Source organism: Thalia democratica, chromosome 5 (assembly GCF_965202585.1).
Source record: "Thalia democratica chromosome 5, ktThaDemo2.hap1.1, whole genome shotgun sequence".
Taxonomy (NCBI): domain Eukaryota; kingdom Metazoa; phylum Chordata; class Thaliacea; order Salpida; family Salpidae; genus Thalia; species Thalia democratica.
The window spans coordinates 40,218,166-40,236,321 of record NC_139169.1 but is presented as its reverse complement, the minus strand read 5'-3'; the positions used below and the strand labels follow the sequence as shown (position 1 = coordinate 40,236,321).

Here is an 18,156-nt window from a genome sequence, read left to right as displayed (position 1 = left end):
ATAAAAATAAATTTAATTGTTCTAACACCAGAATTGCTACTCTTTGAAGGGATCTGATTTTAAAGCAAAGGTGTTTCTCCTAATAATTGCTAAATCATCAACTAAAAGAATTTTTAAAAAATATTTATACCCTTAACCCTAACCCACCTTACCCAAAATATTTTAATTTTTTTTAATTATACCTTTAACCCTAACCCAGACATATTTAAAACTAATTAAAACATAAATTTTTTTTATTTTTTTATTCTGACTCAGCAAATATTGGGGGATTTCCGTTACATCAACAAAAGTGACTCTTTGAAGAAAAAATATTTTTTTATTAAGTCAAACATTAAAAATAAAAATTTGTAATTAAATTTGACAGGGTTGCAATCCTTTTAGTCAAAACTGTCCTGATTGACATTAAACTGACCTGTAGGCTTTTCTCTTGTTAACTTTTCTATGGTAAGAAAAACCAAGCTCTACAACAAAAATTACCACAAGAGAATTGAAATTAAATCAATAATATTTCATTCAAAATCAGAAAAAAACTGGTTTGAAATCTTAAAACTATACTGAGGTAAAATAAAAAAATTGTCCTGAGTCAGCCTGAGTTTAAAAAAGAAATTATAATTTTCATGAGTTATCCTGTGTCATAGTGAGATTTTCAAAAATTTTAAAGTATCTAGGATTATTCTGAATTTGTGGCAACCTCGTTGATTACTCGAAATATCATAGTTGTAACAAACAGACAAATTGAAACATTAATTTTAAGGAAAAAAGGGTTGTTAATTAGAATAAAAATTAGCGTTAACTTTAGATAAAAAGTCCTATATACACATGAATATTAAAAAAAATCATTTCTTGTCTAAGTTTTGATAAGAACATCAAAAAACCTTTTAACTATCTGAATTTTTGCAATTACATAATAAAAACACTGAAAGAGATATCAATTAACAGTATTTTTTTAATTTAAAATGTTTAAGTAAACTTAAACAACTAAAGAACTGTAAAATATTTGAAACATTTAAAAAGTAAAACAATTTTTTTAAACAAGTCTAACTTAAGTACTAAATTTTTTAACTTTTAGTATAAAATTATATATTATTAAAATAAAAAAGGAACTTTTTTAGTCTATTTTATTAATGTTTGTTTAACATAAAGTAACAATTACATTTCTTAAATCACATACTATAAATCTTCTTATAAAATTATTAAAATCACTGACTTTATATATATTTCATAAAAATCTCCTATAAATCTTAATATACACATTTTTTCAAAGCTTAATATATAAAATGTATAGTTAATAGTTTACTAAATTTAAACTTACCTACATTTCATTTTAAATTAGTTTAACTTTTGTAAACAACATATTTAATGGTAACTCATATTTTAAATTTAATTTTACTTTTATGTGTACTTTTATTTGCTAATGCATTGCTCTGTATACTCTTGTTTTTCAGCTTTTTGTAGCGTCTGATGAATTGCTCTGCAGGGAAACGGCGTAACGCAATAAAAGTTAGATAATAAATTAATATATTTCATAAATATGAGAATTGAGATTCCCAATTGGTAGTTCAATAGTAATTGTTAAGTTTGTTTTTCTTAAAACTAAAACAAAATCAGCCTGAGTAACAAGCATAAGCAGGGTTATTACTCTTTAAGTCAAAAGACTATCCTTAAATTTTTGAAATATCTATAAAATATCATATGTAATTAAAATAAACAAACTTTAAAATAAAAATTAAAGTTATTAATCAAAATTGGAATTTTAATAAAAAATAAACAGAAAATTGAAACTACATCAAAGAAATTTCATTCAATAAAAGAGAATACATTGGAGTAAGATTCAAAATTTTCTTTTTAACTATCCTTGGAATTTTAAAAGATTTATACTGTCCTGAGTTATACTTTGTGTGTGAGATCTGTATGAGTTACAACATACTAGCCTGGGTCAACTTAAATTTAAAAAAGAAAAGAGGAAGCCAAAGCTGAAAAGTATGTGGCAGTATATCTAAAATAACATTATATTAAAAAATGTTAAGATCTAAATAAAACAATTATACATTTCAAAAAAAAAAAAAAGACATGACTTTATTCAGAGATTTAACACAAATACTAAAACTAGACTACCAGTACCTTTAACAAAAAAAAAACATGATTAGTAAGACTGTATTTCTAAGAAAAGTTTAACTAGGCTGAGTATGTGGCAACTCTGAATCATACTAAAACTGGTTATTAAAAGGGTTGCAATTTTTAGAGCAAACATTTTTGTTGAGAATAAAAATAATCTATTCTGAGTTACATCAAGCTAGTCTAGTCATCCTGATTAGTTGAAAAAAATAAAAAAAAGTATTAGAAGACAAATAAAAAACTCGAAAATAAACAGTTATCTTTTTTTTTGTTTTAACAACAGAATAGAACAGATGTAAAATAAAATAATATTTAATTATAAAGTTCTAAAATTTCAAAATTAATAAATTTAAGTAACTATAAATTTAAAAGAACCCCAGAATATTATGAGCCAGCCTGAGATTTTCAAAAAACCTCAATAAATTAGTTGACTTAGTAAAAGGCAACTCTATGTTAATTTAGGCCTATAATTTATGTAGATTTTATATGTGCTATTTAAATATGGATAAAAATATAAAAAATACTTAATTTGAACTATTTAAAACTTAAAATTTATTCATTACTTCTAACATGCATCTATTTAAAGAGAATTGTTGATATACTTTAATTATTTTTATCTAATTAAAGTAATTTTTATTCAACAAAAATTTATAAATTTACCTGTAAATAAAAATATTAGCTTTAAATATTTGTTATTACTGAACTAATAACATCATTATCGTGTGAATATCCTTATAGGAATAATTGTTTAGTTTAAAAAGTTAGTTATATTAATAATATTTATAAAAAAAAGGGAACTTTATTTACTAGGCAAAAATTTAAAGCGTAATTTACTAATATGATTAATAAATAGAAAAATATTAACCTTATTAATTTGGTCCTTTAATCATGATAGTAGCTAAATGACAGATTCCTCAACATTAGACAAAGGGGGACACGTTCAGAATTCACCCGAGATCAAAATCCACCCGCGTTTAAAATCCACCCATTCAAATTCGAGAACCGCTTACAGATCAAGGGTAAGGGCTAGGGGTAACAGTGGTAGTGAAAAATAAACAAAAAACAAATAAAAAAATGCAAAAAATATATAAATAAATAAATAAACAAAGAAAAAAAAAAGGGTGGATTTTGAAAGCGGGTGGTTTTTGATAGTATACCAGTCAAAGGACTTGACTAGAGCTTTGAGCATTTCCATTCTTTTAGCTGCAGTGTGTTTCTTAAGTAACAATGTTTATATAAATAATTATATGTGAAATTTTATACCAAAATAGAACATAAAAATATAATGGCCAATAAACTAAAACCTAAATTAAACACCAGGTCTAGATTTAACTTCAATGTTGAACTATGTCGCTTAAACTAAATAAATATATTAATAGAATTTTTTATGTAATCTAAAAATTTTGTGCACTCCTAAATGAGTTTCGTGTATCTTAAAAGTTTTGTGTACCCAAAATAAAAGTTTGTGTACACTAGCGTGCAACAGTGTACACCTTGACGACCACTGATCCAAAGTATGGGGTCGATAAATAGTGAAAAAGAAGTACACTAACATTTCAGCTGAAGTAATACTGTTATAACCGTTTAGAAAAAAACTGATTGCTTAAAATAAAAAACTTATACGGTTTTAGTATGTTTCAGATCATACAATATTAACAACAACTATATTAAACCTTACTAATACTAAATGGTACTCAAGGCTACTAGCATAACAAATGACTATATATATTCTATTATTAAAAAACAATACTCAGAATAATAATACAAGTAACTTAATACATTTGAATGTATTTTATATGATTTTAAAACCTTCATAAAAACTAAGTTTAAGAGATTTAAGAAAAGTATAAACTAAATAGAGAAATAAATGTTTGAAATTTTTATCATAAAAAACCTATAAGAATTAAGAGTTTTCAAACAAAACTCTACATATACAATATTAACAATAATAAGTGGTGTTACCCGAACTACATAGTCAGTAGTTACTAGAACTGTCAGCTATAAGGTTCTCAGCTGACCAGAATCTCAGGGCTCTAATGAAGATTAAAATATACACACGTATGTATATTGCACATAACATGAACTGTTGCATCAGACGTTTTTAATTTCCTCTAGTTTCGCTCTTAATTTTCTTTAAATATAAGTTTTATAAGAAATGTGTTTTGGTTGACTAGTTTTGTTTTTGGCGGGTTCAAATAAATGTTTGAGTTAGTAAAGCTGCTATTGAATTATACTACTTTTAGTTTTTTTTATTCAGTATACTTTCGCAGATGTGCAGTAGTGCAGTAACAATACAGCACTACAGTTTTAATATTTAAGCTTCTATGGATAGTCTTTTTTCCTAAAATTTTAAATGTACACCCTTACCCTTCATCTACCTTACCATGACAGATAAAATATATTTATGTTCAATTAAATAAAACAAACAAATAGTTTAGCTTAGAATAAACAAAAATTAAACTTCAGCGAAATTGATTGTAAAAATTTGTAGCTGACTATAACAAAAAAGTTCCACAAAAAATTATGATGTTAACTTTAGTGAATGATTTGGGTTTTTTTTTCAGCCAACAGCGGTTTCACTTGACTATGCCTGCCTGATGAGTCCTAATAAGGACGAAACCGGTCGTAGTTTATCTCGGATACTGTTTTTGTTGGTCGTGAGGTGAAGTTTATAATTTATTACTGATGGCGCAAGATATCTCAACTTTGTTGATGGGAAAAATAAACACTTGCTAGTTTATAAACATAAATTTAAAAGCATAAAGGTATGAGCATTAGAATAAGTCTTACAAATCATATAGCAAACGTAATTCTAAACTGATGTTGAAATGTTTCCTTAGAAAAAAAAAAAAACACTTCGCTGACCGCCTTTGACCCGCGGGTCGTACTTTGCCGAACGCTGCTTAACTGTAAATCAAAACATTGCAGTAACACTAGAGCTGTTGTTGTTTTTTTATTCATTAATTTTATTCGCTGCAAGCTCAACCTGTGCCAGCTACATTTAAACATATACAAACTTTGAATAATTTTTATTATTTATAATAATAGCAGGGACTACTCGAGTAAGAGCAAATCAAGCAGTACCAGAATAGTTTTTATTTAAAAAAAATGTAGCTTTAATCATCGACGACGCGTGGTTAGGGGGTGCTGAAGATTGTCAAGTATTAAGTATCCTAGTTTGAAACAAATAGATAAAAGTCATAAAGGTTTTGTTAAAATAGGGATTTTTTAAGCACAAAATCTTTAACATATTATCAAATTAAGCAAAACTTGTTTCTATATAATAAAACAAACATAAATGAAAAAATGTACCTTATACATTTATAGATCATCACTGTTTCTTAACAATTACAGTCACCTTCGCAAATTTACGCACTTGTTTAATTACGCAATCTCGTTTAGTTACGCATTTTAAAGTTCTCAAAAAAAACGAAATAACTATTTGAAAAAAGTTAATATTTTAAGTTCATCGTACGTTTTAAATTAACAATATATTTAGTTCTTTTTATATAATTTATACGATAATTTAGATTTATGTTTGTTTTGACTTTGTGAAGTTTTGTTGAAAAAATGGTTGGAAAAACATCTAGTTTTGAATCAGTGTATTTTATTGGTTAACAACAGTTTTAATTAAAATTAAGATAGAAATAAGATTGAATAACAATCTGATTGTTTATACCTTTAAATCAAACAAGGTACAATGTTTAATTACTCACAAAATTTATGGCAAAAAGTTTCATTTCAACTCAATAAGTCTCTTATTTTAGCTAATTTGTTTCTTGCCTGATATAAGATTAAACTTGTTTTTTTTTTCGCAAGACAAGTTAAACCTTAAGTGGGCAAGAAACAAATTAGAAAAAAATACTTTGTACACACATAAACATACTTTTTTTTTTAAATTTCACATATATATATATACAATTTAAACGAAAACTATTTTCGTAATTAAAAAAGTAAGAAAGTCGTCAAGCTGTAATTAATCAAATCCATTATAAAATAAAAGTCAATATAAAAGAGACACTTGCTACCTCTCGTTTAGTTACGTTCTTTTGTTTAAATATGCACTTTTGCTGTGGACACAATTTTAGTAGATTCGCGGGAAGTGAATGTATACCTATTTTTTTATATTTAAAATCCACTAGAGTTTCTGTATTTGTACAATTATAAACTTATTAACTTAAAATTAACACTTAAGTAATTAAAGTAAAGCTTAATGCAAGTAGTTTATATAACTTTATGAGGGCTTTCAAAACCTAATATGTAACTAAAAAATTATTATCTTAAACAGTTAAATTTTATTAAAGTAAATAAAGAAATAAAAATAAAGTTTATTCAGACTTGGCACAAAAGTTATAAATAACCTTCAGGTAAAATAATCTAATAACAAAAACGTTTTTTGTCAAAAATGTATCATTTGTAAAAAAATCTAAATATTTTTAAAAACTAAAAAAAAACAAAGTTTAGTTAGACTTTTACAAAACACAGAAACAGATATGATAAACTCTGTATAACTATATACAGTATAATAGAACTATTTTTAAACTATGAAATATGAAATTTGTAAAACAACCTATAAACATTACTGTCTAATATTTATGAAACATAAGTCTGGAATTTATTTGATGCGACAAAGGTAAACTCAAAAACTATAAAAACATAGAAATCAGATGGAACCTAGTTTTAGTTTTTTTTAAAGTAATAAAAATCAAATTGTAAAAAATTTCTAACGCAAAATACTTTTTCTTGTTGTATAAGTAAGTTTTTCTGGAAACTTAAATGCATTTGCTTGTAAAATTAAGATGACGATAGATAATTAATTTTTTTTTGGTTAGTCATTTAAGTTTTCCCCTCCAATTAGGAAAGTGTTGTGCTCTCCAACTTTAAACACTTGTATATTAAAATTTAACTTCAGGAACAGTTTAAAACAATTTGTAGGATAGGTAAACGTCTAAAAAATAAGATTAAGCTGTAAAAATTAAACAACATCCAATTTTAAGGCGATATACAGGGGTAAGACACTCGTTTTCATTTTGATCTGTTTTTGTAAAGGTTTGTTTGAATTTTAGAAATCAGTAACATTCAGTACATTCTGTAGGCAATCTGTTTAAAAGATTTAAAGTAGTCTTTTTATATAGAAAACTGTCGATAGCTTATTTGAAAGAACATTTCAATAAAAAAGTTAGCAAAGATGCTTTTTACCTATTTAACAGAAAATAAAAAATATGTTTCAATTTTCTAAACATTTCAGCTTTAAAATAAATCACACCAACTTATGCTTATGTTATTTGTATTTTATTTTAACTAGAAAAAAAGCAAAAATTTTAAAGTAATAATTGTTGCAAATATTGTGGTATTTTTGACTATAGATCAACAAAAAGATCTGACAGTTTTTTATTATTTCTCAGAAAACTACTTGTTATAAAACTATTCCCGTGAGCAACTTTTTATAAAAAATTTGCTCCGTCACTTATAAAAAGAAGCCGACCCGTGAACTGGAACAATAATAAAGCTTATATTTGCAATTGTTGCAAAATTTGTGCAAGTTATGAGTAAAATTTTCTTCTGTAGAAAAGTCTGATAAAATTTTTAACACAAAATTGTCAGATAAATCTTCCAAGCAACACCAACGTCATAATTCAAACTAACTAAAGTTTTATAGAACTTTTATTTTTTCAAACTATATCCATCTATGAAAGTATGATGAAAAATAATCTACTTATAGCGTTCACTTTGTGTTTTGGGCCGTTAGCTTTGTCATTTGGTTGGGCTCCGGCCCCAGCAAAGAGCAAAACTTGCCGAAAGACACTTTCAGAGCCTTTTTAAAATTCCATGCTGGGATCAAAGATGTAGCTCCCAAACCTTACACCGAGATGGGCTGGATGGAACTTATAAAAGAAGTTAATCCGTGGCAGCCAGTAAAGAAGATACACATCTGCAACGATCAGATCTTATGTTTGCTAGCAGAAGTAGTGAAAACAAAACTTGGTATTCTTTTGACTTATAGTGGAGATTTTGCTGCAGGTCTTGGTAATAAGTTGAAAGAATACAAGTTAATTGTTTTGATCGTTTGCAGTGTTTCGACGATCTCTATGAATTCGAGGTTATTTTTACTTTTATTTGCTGTGTTAAGAGGTATGCGTCTTGTGTTATTAATTATTTTATTAGTAGAAATATATTATTACTTTAAACCTTGTCTATCTATCTAAGTTTGGTTTTTTTTTACTTTCTTAAAACTTTATAAACAAATTTTTATACAACTATATATATTAAAACTCTGATTTTTTTTTGTTTTTATTTTTGTAAAAGCTTAACTTAAAAGTTAAAAGAAAAAAAAATGTTACAATGAATTACTAGTTGATCAAACTTAAAGCGCTATAACATACAGTGAGTAATAATTTGAGTACTACTATTATCATTTTTGACTATAAGCTTAAATAAAGTACTTAAATTTAGTTTCTTCGGTTTAGTTTTGTATATAAAAATTACATAAGCTTTTATATAAAAATACTTCTTTGCTTGTCAGTGCTATGAATAATGCAAAGGCACAAATGACATCAAAAGCTGCTCGTAGAAATGCCAGGTACATCTTGGTAAACACATACCGAGTTCTCATGTTCCTGATGCTAATCACAGCCGACATCTGTCTTCGAGCTGTCATTTACTTCATAAGAAATTTTGTGCTTACAGCAGAGGTAGGTGTTATAATACTTGTAACTTTTTATTCTTGCAAATTCTATAATGTAAACGTAAAGCTTACACTTTTAAAATATAAAAAGCTAAAACGTTATAAAAATTTATAAACAGAACGAATTATCTTCAACTGATATTGCTGAGCAACAAACTAATACAATCACTTCAACTTATGGTGAGGCTGCACTTGAATTACCAGGAAAGAAAACAGCTGACACTGAAAAAGAGGCTTGTGACAAAGAAATCCGCAGTTCTAACAAACAACAAGAACAAGATCAGAAACAAAAACGAACAGAAGAAAAATTAGTAAGAAATTTAGTGTACAAAAGAAAGGAAAGAGTAGTTTTTAACGATCTCCCATTTATATTCGAAGAAGAAGAAGAAGAGGAGATCAAAATCAAAACCAAAAAACTGAAGCTACCGAAACTCATCAAAATGAGGAAAACACTCAGTAGCATTAAGAAAAAAGGAACAAAAGTTAAAAGGCGGTTTAAAAAACTTTTTGCTTAAAAGGTTGCCCAATATGGGGACATATATTTTTTGTGTAAAAAAATATTTGACTTGTATCAATAAAAAATATGAAAAAAAAACGAAACTGTATATTTTTTGTAGCTGTATTGTAGCAGATGTCATAAAAGAAGTTTTACTTTTACTTAATAATTTTTTTAACACTTAATTTAATACATGTATTAGTAGATAAATCTACGTTTAACCGTAAAGCATTTTTTTGTTTTGGAATTTCTATAATTCTTTAAAGAAACGAAATTAAATTGAATTATCAATTAAAATAAACCAAATGTAAATTGTATATAATTTCTAAAACAAATTCAAACTTTTGAGATTTGTTCTTAAGGATACATAACTTAAAATATCAGATAAATGTCATATAATATACTGAAATCTAGTCATTCTAAAATTGATACAAACTAAACCACAACCATTGAAAAAAGATTGTAATACCGATTTGAAAATTTTTGTAGACTGTAAAAATAACTAACTTTCGGTCCGCTAACTGAAACCTGCCGGCCAAGCAGAAAAATAAATCCTGCTAAGTATATATTCTGATCTTTAAAGTGTAAAGCAAAAAAATATCTTATATTAAATCTTTCGTAAATTCAAAACTTATTTCTATATTATTTAGGGTATGTTATGAAAACTAAAAACTGAAGCTACGACTGAGGCCTGCAAATATTTTAAATTTTGAAGTTTTCCTGCAAATACCAAATGCCTGCCGACCCCTGACTTAATAAATAACATGTTTTGTTGAATTTTTAAAACTTTTAGTTGTAAATCGGTGTTCAAAACTTATACTCAATAAAAACCAAAAACGATAAAACCTTTAGGCAGTTGACAATTAAAGTTCTAAATATTTTATCAGTTAAATCTTCTATTCAAATTAAATAAACTTTCAATTATGATGTACACTACTTTTATTTAGTTTTACAAAATTCATCGTAAAATTCAACTAAAAAATAGCTGAGCTGTTTTATTTTGCTTTATTTTCAAATCAAAACAAAGTTATTTTTAATAAAACACATAAAAAAAAACTACAAGAATAACTATTGTTCTGCAATTCTATTTATTTTAATTGTACAAAATTTTGATCTAACTAAACGCTTAATAAAGTAAACCTACCGATCAACTATTACACTCTGTATATAGGTTGGTTCAGGGGTGAGCTACGTATGGCCTGCGGGCAGGATCCGGTTCACAATTTTTAAGAGAAATCTGACCCGCTACATCATATTAAAAAACTAACACAAAATGTTTTGGTATTTAATTTGATGTTCAAAGAAAAGTTAATTCACAGGAATTTCGAAACCTACACAAAATAAAGTAAATAAATATTATTAGCATTTTGTCGAAATATATTGGATGATTGAAAAATTTTCGTAAATGAAGTTAAAATATTCTCCCCAGCATGGACTAAACTTTTAAATATGGTCCGCCGATTAAAAAAGTTGTCCAATCCTAGTTTAGATTTTTTTATTTTAACATAACAAGTAGTTAATTACTTTATTTTGGAGCTCTTATATAGCTACGCCGTACATAGTTCAAATTATTTTATCATTTTAGTTTTTTTCACTTTAGAACAGTTTTGTTTTATTTATTTTAAAAATGTCTTTACAAACATTTTATTTCAAAGAGTTCTATTGAAAAATAAAGACTCGGTACACAAAAAATCTAAAGAAGCTAAAGTTTTATGATTTATAACAATTAGCATTAAACAAATATTTTTCGTCATTGCCTTATTAAAGCTTTACAGAAAAGTACTTTAGTATAAGATATGACGTAATAAGGCTTAAAGATTCTAAACATCGAAACAAGCAAAGTCCATTGGAGAAAAAAACACTGTTTTTTACGTAAATACTTTATTTTTGACAACGTTTTGCTGCTTCAAAAATATAAACAGATCTACAGGATACAATTCATAAATAAATATTAAATGTGACTCAGTAGAAAAATGTTAAACAGATGCTTTAACTTAAGCAGTTTGAAGCATGTTGTGTCAAGCTTTTTAAAATTTTGAGTATATCAAACACTTTAATTGTATATATCTGAGATTATATTTTTGGCTTAGTACTAGATTGTAGTTAAACACATAAAACTTTTTCTTAACGTATTCTTTTCAAAATACCAAACTATACATCCAAGTGATTAGAAAAAAAACTTCAAAAATGAGAACAGCTAAAGCTATGTTTATGCTTGATTATCGTGTATGTATATAACAGTATATTTGTAATTTAGATGTTGTTTAATACCATAAAATAACACATTTTAATTTTAAAAGTATTATATTTTTCGGAAAAACTAATATAGTTTGTTAATAAAACATTAAAAAAGTCAACTGCAAGTAATTTTAAATACTTTCTATCTATAATATCTTCTAACGATCTAGTGATACCTTCTAACGTCCTGGACAAGACGGTAAAGGTATCTAAGTTGTGTGCGGCTCGATAACCGAAAGGTTGTCCGTGCACCAGGTCCTAGGACCAAACATTTTGAGCGTCTTGTTTTTTGTCGTTCAACAAACTATACTATAAAAACAAACAAAAAACCGTGTTTGAAATTTATAAGTTGTAATTTAGAGCTGAAGTTCTTTTTACAAAACATGTAGCACTTTTTTTCTGTCACCATTTTTGGTACCAAAAGCATATGATTTTATATCAAAAGTTTTAAAACTTTAACTTTGCGTTACAGTAAGCAAACATTAATTATAGATTAGTTAAATGTTTAAAAAACAAAAACGCTTTATCTACATATTAAATACTAGTTAAGTATACTTATTACTGCTTTCATAGATAAAAAGATACAAACTTTCAGTCACCTAAGTGTAAGTTAGATTTTTTATCCGTTTTTGATTGTCTTTTAGTAAAACTTGTTTATAAAAGTTTATAATGAAAAGAAAAAAATTACTTCATTTTTTTAAAACAGCCAACATCTTCCTTATATATTTACTTTGTACATATTTTATAAAAAATAACACAAATTACCATTGAAAACTGCAACCTACTTGTTTTAGAAGTTCAAAGCTAGTTACTATGTGCAAATTACATAAACAAAATGCTTATATCGTTTCAATTAAATTAATTTTGTTATAAATCTTAGAAAGCTGCTTAACTTTAGAAAAAAACCTTTTTATTCGTTGAAAAGACTCATACTTATATATTAATAAAACTAATTTAATATTAGATAAAAGCTCCGCTAAAACTGCTCAATTCCACAACCTCATGACTTTCAGTTTAAAACCAATATTGTACTAAAACTTAAATAATAAAATATGTAATAAGTAAAAGTTTTATTCATGTGATACATAACTAATCAATATATTAATATCTGATTTGAAATAATGAAAAAAATAAAACCAACTAGTTAACTATTTTTAAACATTAATTCTAAAAACCAGTCTATATTTTCTTACTAGACTCTAGCATTACGTAATTTTTTATACGAATAAAACTCGAAAAATTTTCATGATTTACAAAAGATTACTATTGAGAAAAAATTATACATAAAATTTCAGCATTAAGGTAAGAAAAAGTTTTATATTTGATAGTTTTTAATCACATATAAAAATAAGTAAAAAACGCTAGTTTGTGTGCAAGTTTGCTTTTAAATAGTTTGTAAATGAATAAAAATTTGCTTAGTTACTTATAAAGCCTTTAATCTATATAAAATTAGAAAATAAAATATAGATATTTTCCAATACTTTTAAAACTTTGTTTTGAATCACTAAATAGAATTCAAATTTGTAATATTTAAACAAATTGCCTGCACATACTTAACTATAGATAGGTTTAAATGGGCTGCACTACACATATTTACACAAGTTTAAATAAATCCCAATCAGTTTTAAACCTTACTTTAAATCGGTAGCTAGTTTAAACTCACAAAGTCGAAACCATTACATTTTACTACGGAGAATGCAAGTTTGTGATGTTTTCAAGTGTCGTTTATATTTCAAGTACATATTTGAAATAAGGTTTATATTGCAACTATTCAATTAAGTTCAAATAGTGCAGTGATAAATATGAGTTTTAACTTGTTTTCCTTTTTTTTTCACAAGTTGAGTTATTTGTTTATCTCTTATTTAAAAACACGTGATGTTCACTCTTTTCTCTATAAGAACAGAGTCACATGACTGTATAAAAGAGTTTTAAACTTGGTATATAAGTAACTTAATAATTGAAGTTTATTAATTACTTATAACTTTATGCTGATGTAAGCATTACAAGTTTGATTTGAAAATGATTTAAACTTTAAAATGGTTTAAACTTTTTTAACGTATTTTTTTTACTTAAACCTAAAGCACTTGTTTGTGATTTTTGTTTTTGTTGAACAGATACATTAGTTTTAATGAAAAAGTAAAAAAAACATAGTTGTCTGTTTGATATAACCCTTAATAACATAATTATTTGTATTTATAAAAAAAGTTTTAATTTAATTTTATACAACTTCGGTTACTATTGTGAAGTTTAATATACATACTATTTGCTTCTTATACTAATGTATTAAATCTTCAGTTGAGCTAATAGATGATCAAGTTAAATGTGAAATAACTTGAAATATAAGGAATAAATTAGAAACAAAAAAAACTATAAAGAGAAAGTATATTCATGTAAACTATCAGTAGATCCTGCGTTTAATTTCTTTGTAAATTGTTTTTGTTTTTATACTAATGACGTTTACTATACATTTATTGAAAGCTAAAAGATTCTTTGTACTATCAACGTACAACCAAAAAAAATTAGACATGTGTACATAAAAACTATTATAAATACAAATGCACTTTGTATAGTTTAAGTTGATTTTAGAGTTTATCGTCTACAACAAGGACTTAGAAAAATAAACTACAAACAGTTATTATTTTTTACAAACTTAATTTTGTTACAGTATTTTTTTACATTTAGAAATATACACAGCTAAGAGTTTATTTGTTTATTAAAATTATAAAATAAACGAATATCTGTAAAAGTAGTTACAAGTAAGTGAAAACAAACAACAAATAAAAAGGATTTATAATGAGAAAATACAAACTAAGCTAAAGTAATTTGTTGGTTCAGTTTTTTACAATAAGTATATTTCACTTAAGAATTTTTTTAAGTATATAAAATCAGAAACTTTTCCAACTTATTTATACCTTTTTGCATAAGTTTATTTGGATAAGAAAAACTTAAAACAGGTATAGTTGTACAATTCAAACTTGAGTAAAAACTTTGATTGAAATTTATTTGTAAATGCAAACTTTTGATCGTTTATTTTAAACATTTTAATAGTTATAAGGAGGCAACAGAGACTTTCAAAACTTAAAAAATCAGTTATTTATTTACTATTAATTTTTTTTTTTCTTAAAGCTTAATCGTTATAAATTTAAATAACTTTTAAATTTTGTTAGTTTCCTATTTACTTTTAAGGCTTCCATTATGAGGTGTTAACTTAAGCTTTATTATCTTTTAATATTCAATAATTTTTGTACAAATATAAAAAAAATTTAAGAACTAATGTAAAATAATTTTTTTATCATATGCAAATTTTAGAGTAAAATTCAAACGCTTAGTAAGTTTAAAATAAACTTTATATTGTATAATTTTTCAATTGAACATCTTTTAGAGGCAAAACTGCTTTAAAAAAATAAAACTAGCTTAAAACATTTGTTTGGCTTAGACCCATAATTGTATTTTTATAACCTTTACTAGATACTTTAAAATTAGTTTTAAGTATATCACTAAAACATAAACTAGCAATAAGATGTAAATACGTTAATGAAAAAAAATGTGGAAAAACATTTTAAATCAAAAGTTTATTTCCTTACCTATTTTGTTATTCTAAACTTGATATAATTGCAGACTTTAGCTTCCAATCAAACTGATGATTACAAATCTGTCATAAAACTCAAATGGATTCACCACCACCATCCTATCAGGAGGTTTTGGCGTCAGAAGTCGTAAACAATTTAAATCGCAGTACCAAGGATGTAAGGTATATAATTTAGCTTGTCTAAATTTTTTTTAGTTAGGGTCTTCGAAATATAAAAGTTATAATTTTATATTTTTATTTGAATGAAGCATCAAAACGCCGATCCAGTATGGACAGTACTATTTATCAAAGAAATTTCTGTGGTAAATGCTTAATTACAAATAGTTTAAAGTTAATTATAAATTTTAGAAATATTAGGATTCCGGATTTTTCAACGAAAACAGTTGTTGAAGTTTTGAAAAGAAACTACAATAGATATGAAATTTCTAGGCTAAAACCTAATAATGTAATTTCTATTACGAAAGGCAGAAAGTATCGAGTAAGTGTTTTGTTTTCTTTTGTTTCTTTTTAATTTATAATTAAATTTAACTTGCAGTAGTATAACTATTATTGTTTAAACATTATTATCAATAAAAAAAACGTTCAAAAACTGAATAAATAACAAAAACTTTGGTTAGGTTTGACATGAAAAATACTAACTACAACTTTTGTACTAGAAACATTTCATAAGTTACAAAAGCATAAGTTTTTTACATACTTTTAAGTACATTTGGTGTACAATAAAACAAATTATTTTTAAAGAAAACAAGAACTACTGCCACTTATTATTATTCCAACGAAGAACTAGTTCAAAAGACGTCTGTACCTTACGAAAATATCGAAGGATATCAGGACAATGTTCTCATTTCGTGAAGCCAGTTAGCTTTTTGTTACAACTATTTTAGTTATATGAAATGAAAATAATAACTTTTAAGAAACCAAAGAAGTTTAATACTTTTTTTTTCTTAATCTTATTACATTATATACTAACTTGCAATAAATAATTAGGTGCAATGGTAGCGGCAAGATATCAGTTGACAACTACGGATGCTACACAACTAATTACAATCAGTGCCTTGGAGTATGTTTGTTTTTATCAAAGTATATATAAAAACAATATTTATTGTTAGAAGTTATATAAAGCTAATGTTTATCTAGTTACGTTTAAATAGTTTTACGAAAAAGACTTTATTTTATTTTTTAATTGACAAATATAAACAAACTTTTTTGATTAATAATGTAAAATTCTCATTATTTTCTTAAATTTACTTCACTAATGTTATTATGTACCACTTTGTATATTTAAACTGTTAAAAATAGATATAACAAACTTTACGAAGTTATTTTATCTATAATTGTTTATTGTTAAAATTGGTTTTAAACTAAGACTCGATAATTAAAAAAAATATATGTTAATAAATTGAAGGATGAAAATGGTATGTATATTCTGTTGAAATTGTGGCTTGTTGGTAGAAATCATCTCGTTTATTTCCATCGTTTCCTGCATTGAACGACAAGCTAAGAAGCTCTTGCTGTGTTGTGTAATGTACTTGTATTTAGGCTGTACTGTGTGATTTTTTTGTGTTTTTATGGAATTCTGGCTGAAATTTGACAAAACTTTTACTGCTCCTTTTGTTCACTAAATAAAACTTCTAGTTTATTTAAACTAAATCAATGTTTTTACTCCTTTTTTGTATCAATAAAACCATAGTTGCTTGTAGAATGCTATTTGATATTGTTAACTTTTTTGTAAACACTTTCTTTATATTAAGTTTATGATAACTTTGACGACTTATTTATTAAAATATCAATTAAACCTATTTAAAATTAAATGTTTATTTTATATTTTAGTTCATCAAAAACTTCAATCGTGCTCTTTATTTTTGAGCTTTGAATTATAGTTTAAGCTTTATCACTTAAAATACATGAGAGTTAGTAATTTAATTTGTTTGTAAACTATTTCTACTAATTTATTTTATGTATTTAATTATTTTCTATTATTAGCTGGCGTGTTTTCGTTACTTTTACTTAAGATACTTACGTGTTTTTCTTCTGGTACTGAGTAATTTTTACTTTGTGTTTAAACTGATAATATTTTGTGTTGTTAAGCTATAGACGAGTACAAAATTAATTTATTAGTATTTTTGAACTATCTTTTTGATTATAATTTAAGCAGTATCTTTTTCAATCATGTGTTTATCTAAAAAAAAGTTTGAGATTTTCAATACATAAGCATAAGTATATAAGTAGTATAGCTATATTGCTTTTAAAATAATAAACAGTTTAAATATTGAATTTAATGTAATGAATATATTTTGTCAAATAGTTTGACTATGCATCTTCATTTGAGAATATATTCATTAACTGCGCGTGATTTTTCACTTATATATCAAAGATCTGTCGTGTTTTAAAAATGTTACAAATATTAAAAAATAACCCTGATATATCACAATTTAAATATATAAAAGAATTAAATTCTTTGTATACAAACTTTAAGCTATTTTTGTGATAAAAATGATAATGATTGATTTAAATACAACACTACAGTTTAGTAAACTTTATTTATCTATATTTATTAAATTATATATTGCTTAACAAAAGCCATTTGATCAGAGTTTTTGTCTACATTCACTAAAGTCTTTACAACGCTACATAACTAATGAATTAAAAAGCATTTGAGAATTACTTTTTAAAAACAACTTAACCTGTATATATATCCTCATAATATTTAAAATTAGTTGTTTCGTGTTTTAAAGCCTTACTAAATTAAGTTTATCTTTATGTTTAAAAAGTAACAAAATTCAAATTATTTTCTTTTAATGTATTCAAAATTGTTTTTATTAAAAATAAAAAGTGTGTATTCAACTAATTTATTTAAATTAAGCTAATAAATATAAATTAATGAATTGTGGTAAGTTATTATATTGTTCTACTTAAAACTTCAAATAAAATCTTTACTTCAAAATTTCATAAAAAAACTACCACATTTTATTTATTCAAAACAACTTGCGTTTAAAAGCGAATATTATTTAAGTTAAAATTTTTTTTTTTAAT

The 18,156-nt window shown here is 25.1% G+C and overlaps 1 protein-coding gene across 1 annotated transcript; it reads left to right on the top strand.

Moving 5' to 3' along the window:
* The first annotated feature begins 15,070 nt into the window (after positions 1 to 15,070).
* LOC145837083 (uncharacterized) lies at positions 15,071 to 16,889 on the top strand. Its single transcript, XM_082944856.1, has 5 exons — positions 15,071 to 15,285; positions 15,472 to 15,601; positions 15,865 to 15,980; positions 16,111 to 16,183; positions 16,529 to 16,889. The coding sequence occupies exons 1-3, from the start codon at positions 15,203 to 15,205 to the stop codon at positions 15,973 to 15,975; spliced, it is 324 nt and encodes a 107-aa protein (XP_082800982.1). The 5' UTR covers positions 15,071 to 15,202; the 3' UTR covers positions 15,976 to 15,980; positions 16,111 to 16,183; positions 16,529 to 16,889.
* The last annotated feature ends 1,267 nt before the right edge of the window (positions 16,890 to 18,156 follow it).

Bases quoted from the DNA above. Each gene is read 5' to 3' on its own strand.
- LOC145837083 (XM_082944856.1), top strand. From the start codon at position 15,203: ATGGATTCACCACCACCATCCTATCAGGAGGTTTTGGCGTCAGAAGTC. The intron at 15,286-15,471 runs GTATATAATTTA...TATAAATTTTAG, and splicing joins CGCAGTACCAAGGATGTAAG to AAATATTAGGATTCCGGATT. The intron at 15,602-15,864 runs GTAAGTGTTTTG...TTATTTTTAAAG, and splicing joins CGAAAGGCAGAAAGTATCGA to AAAACAAGAACTACTGCCAC.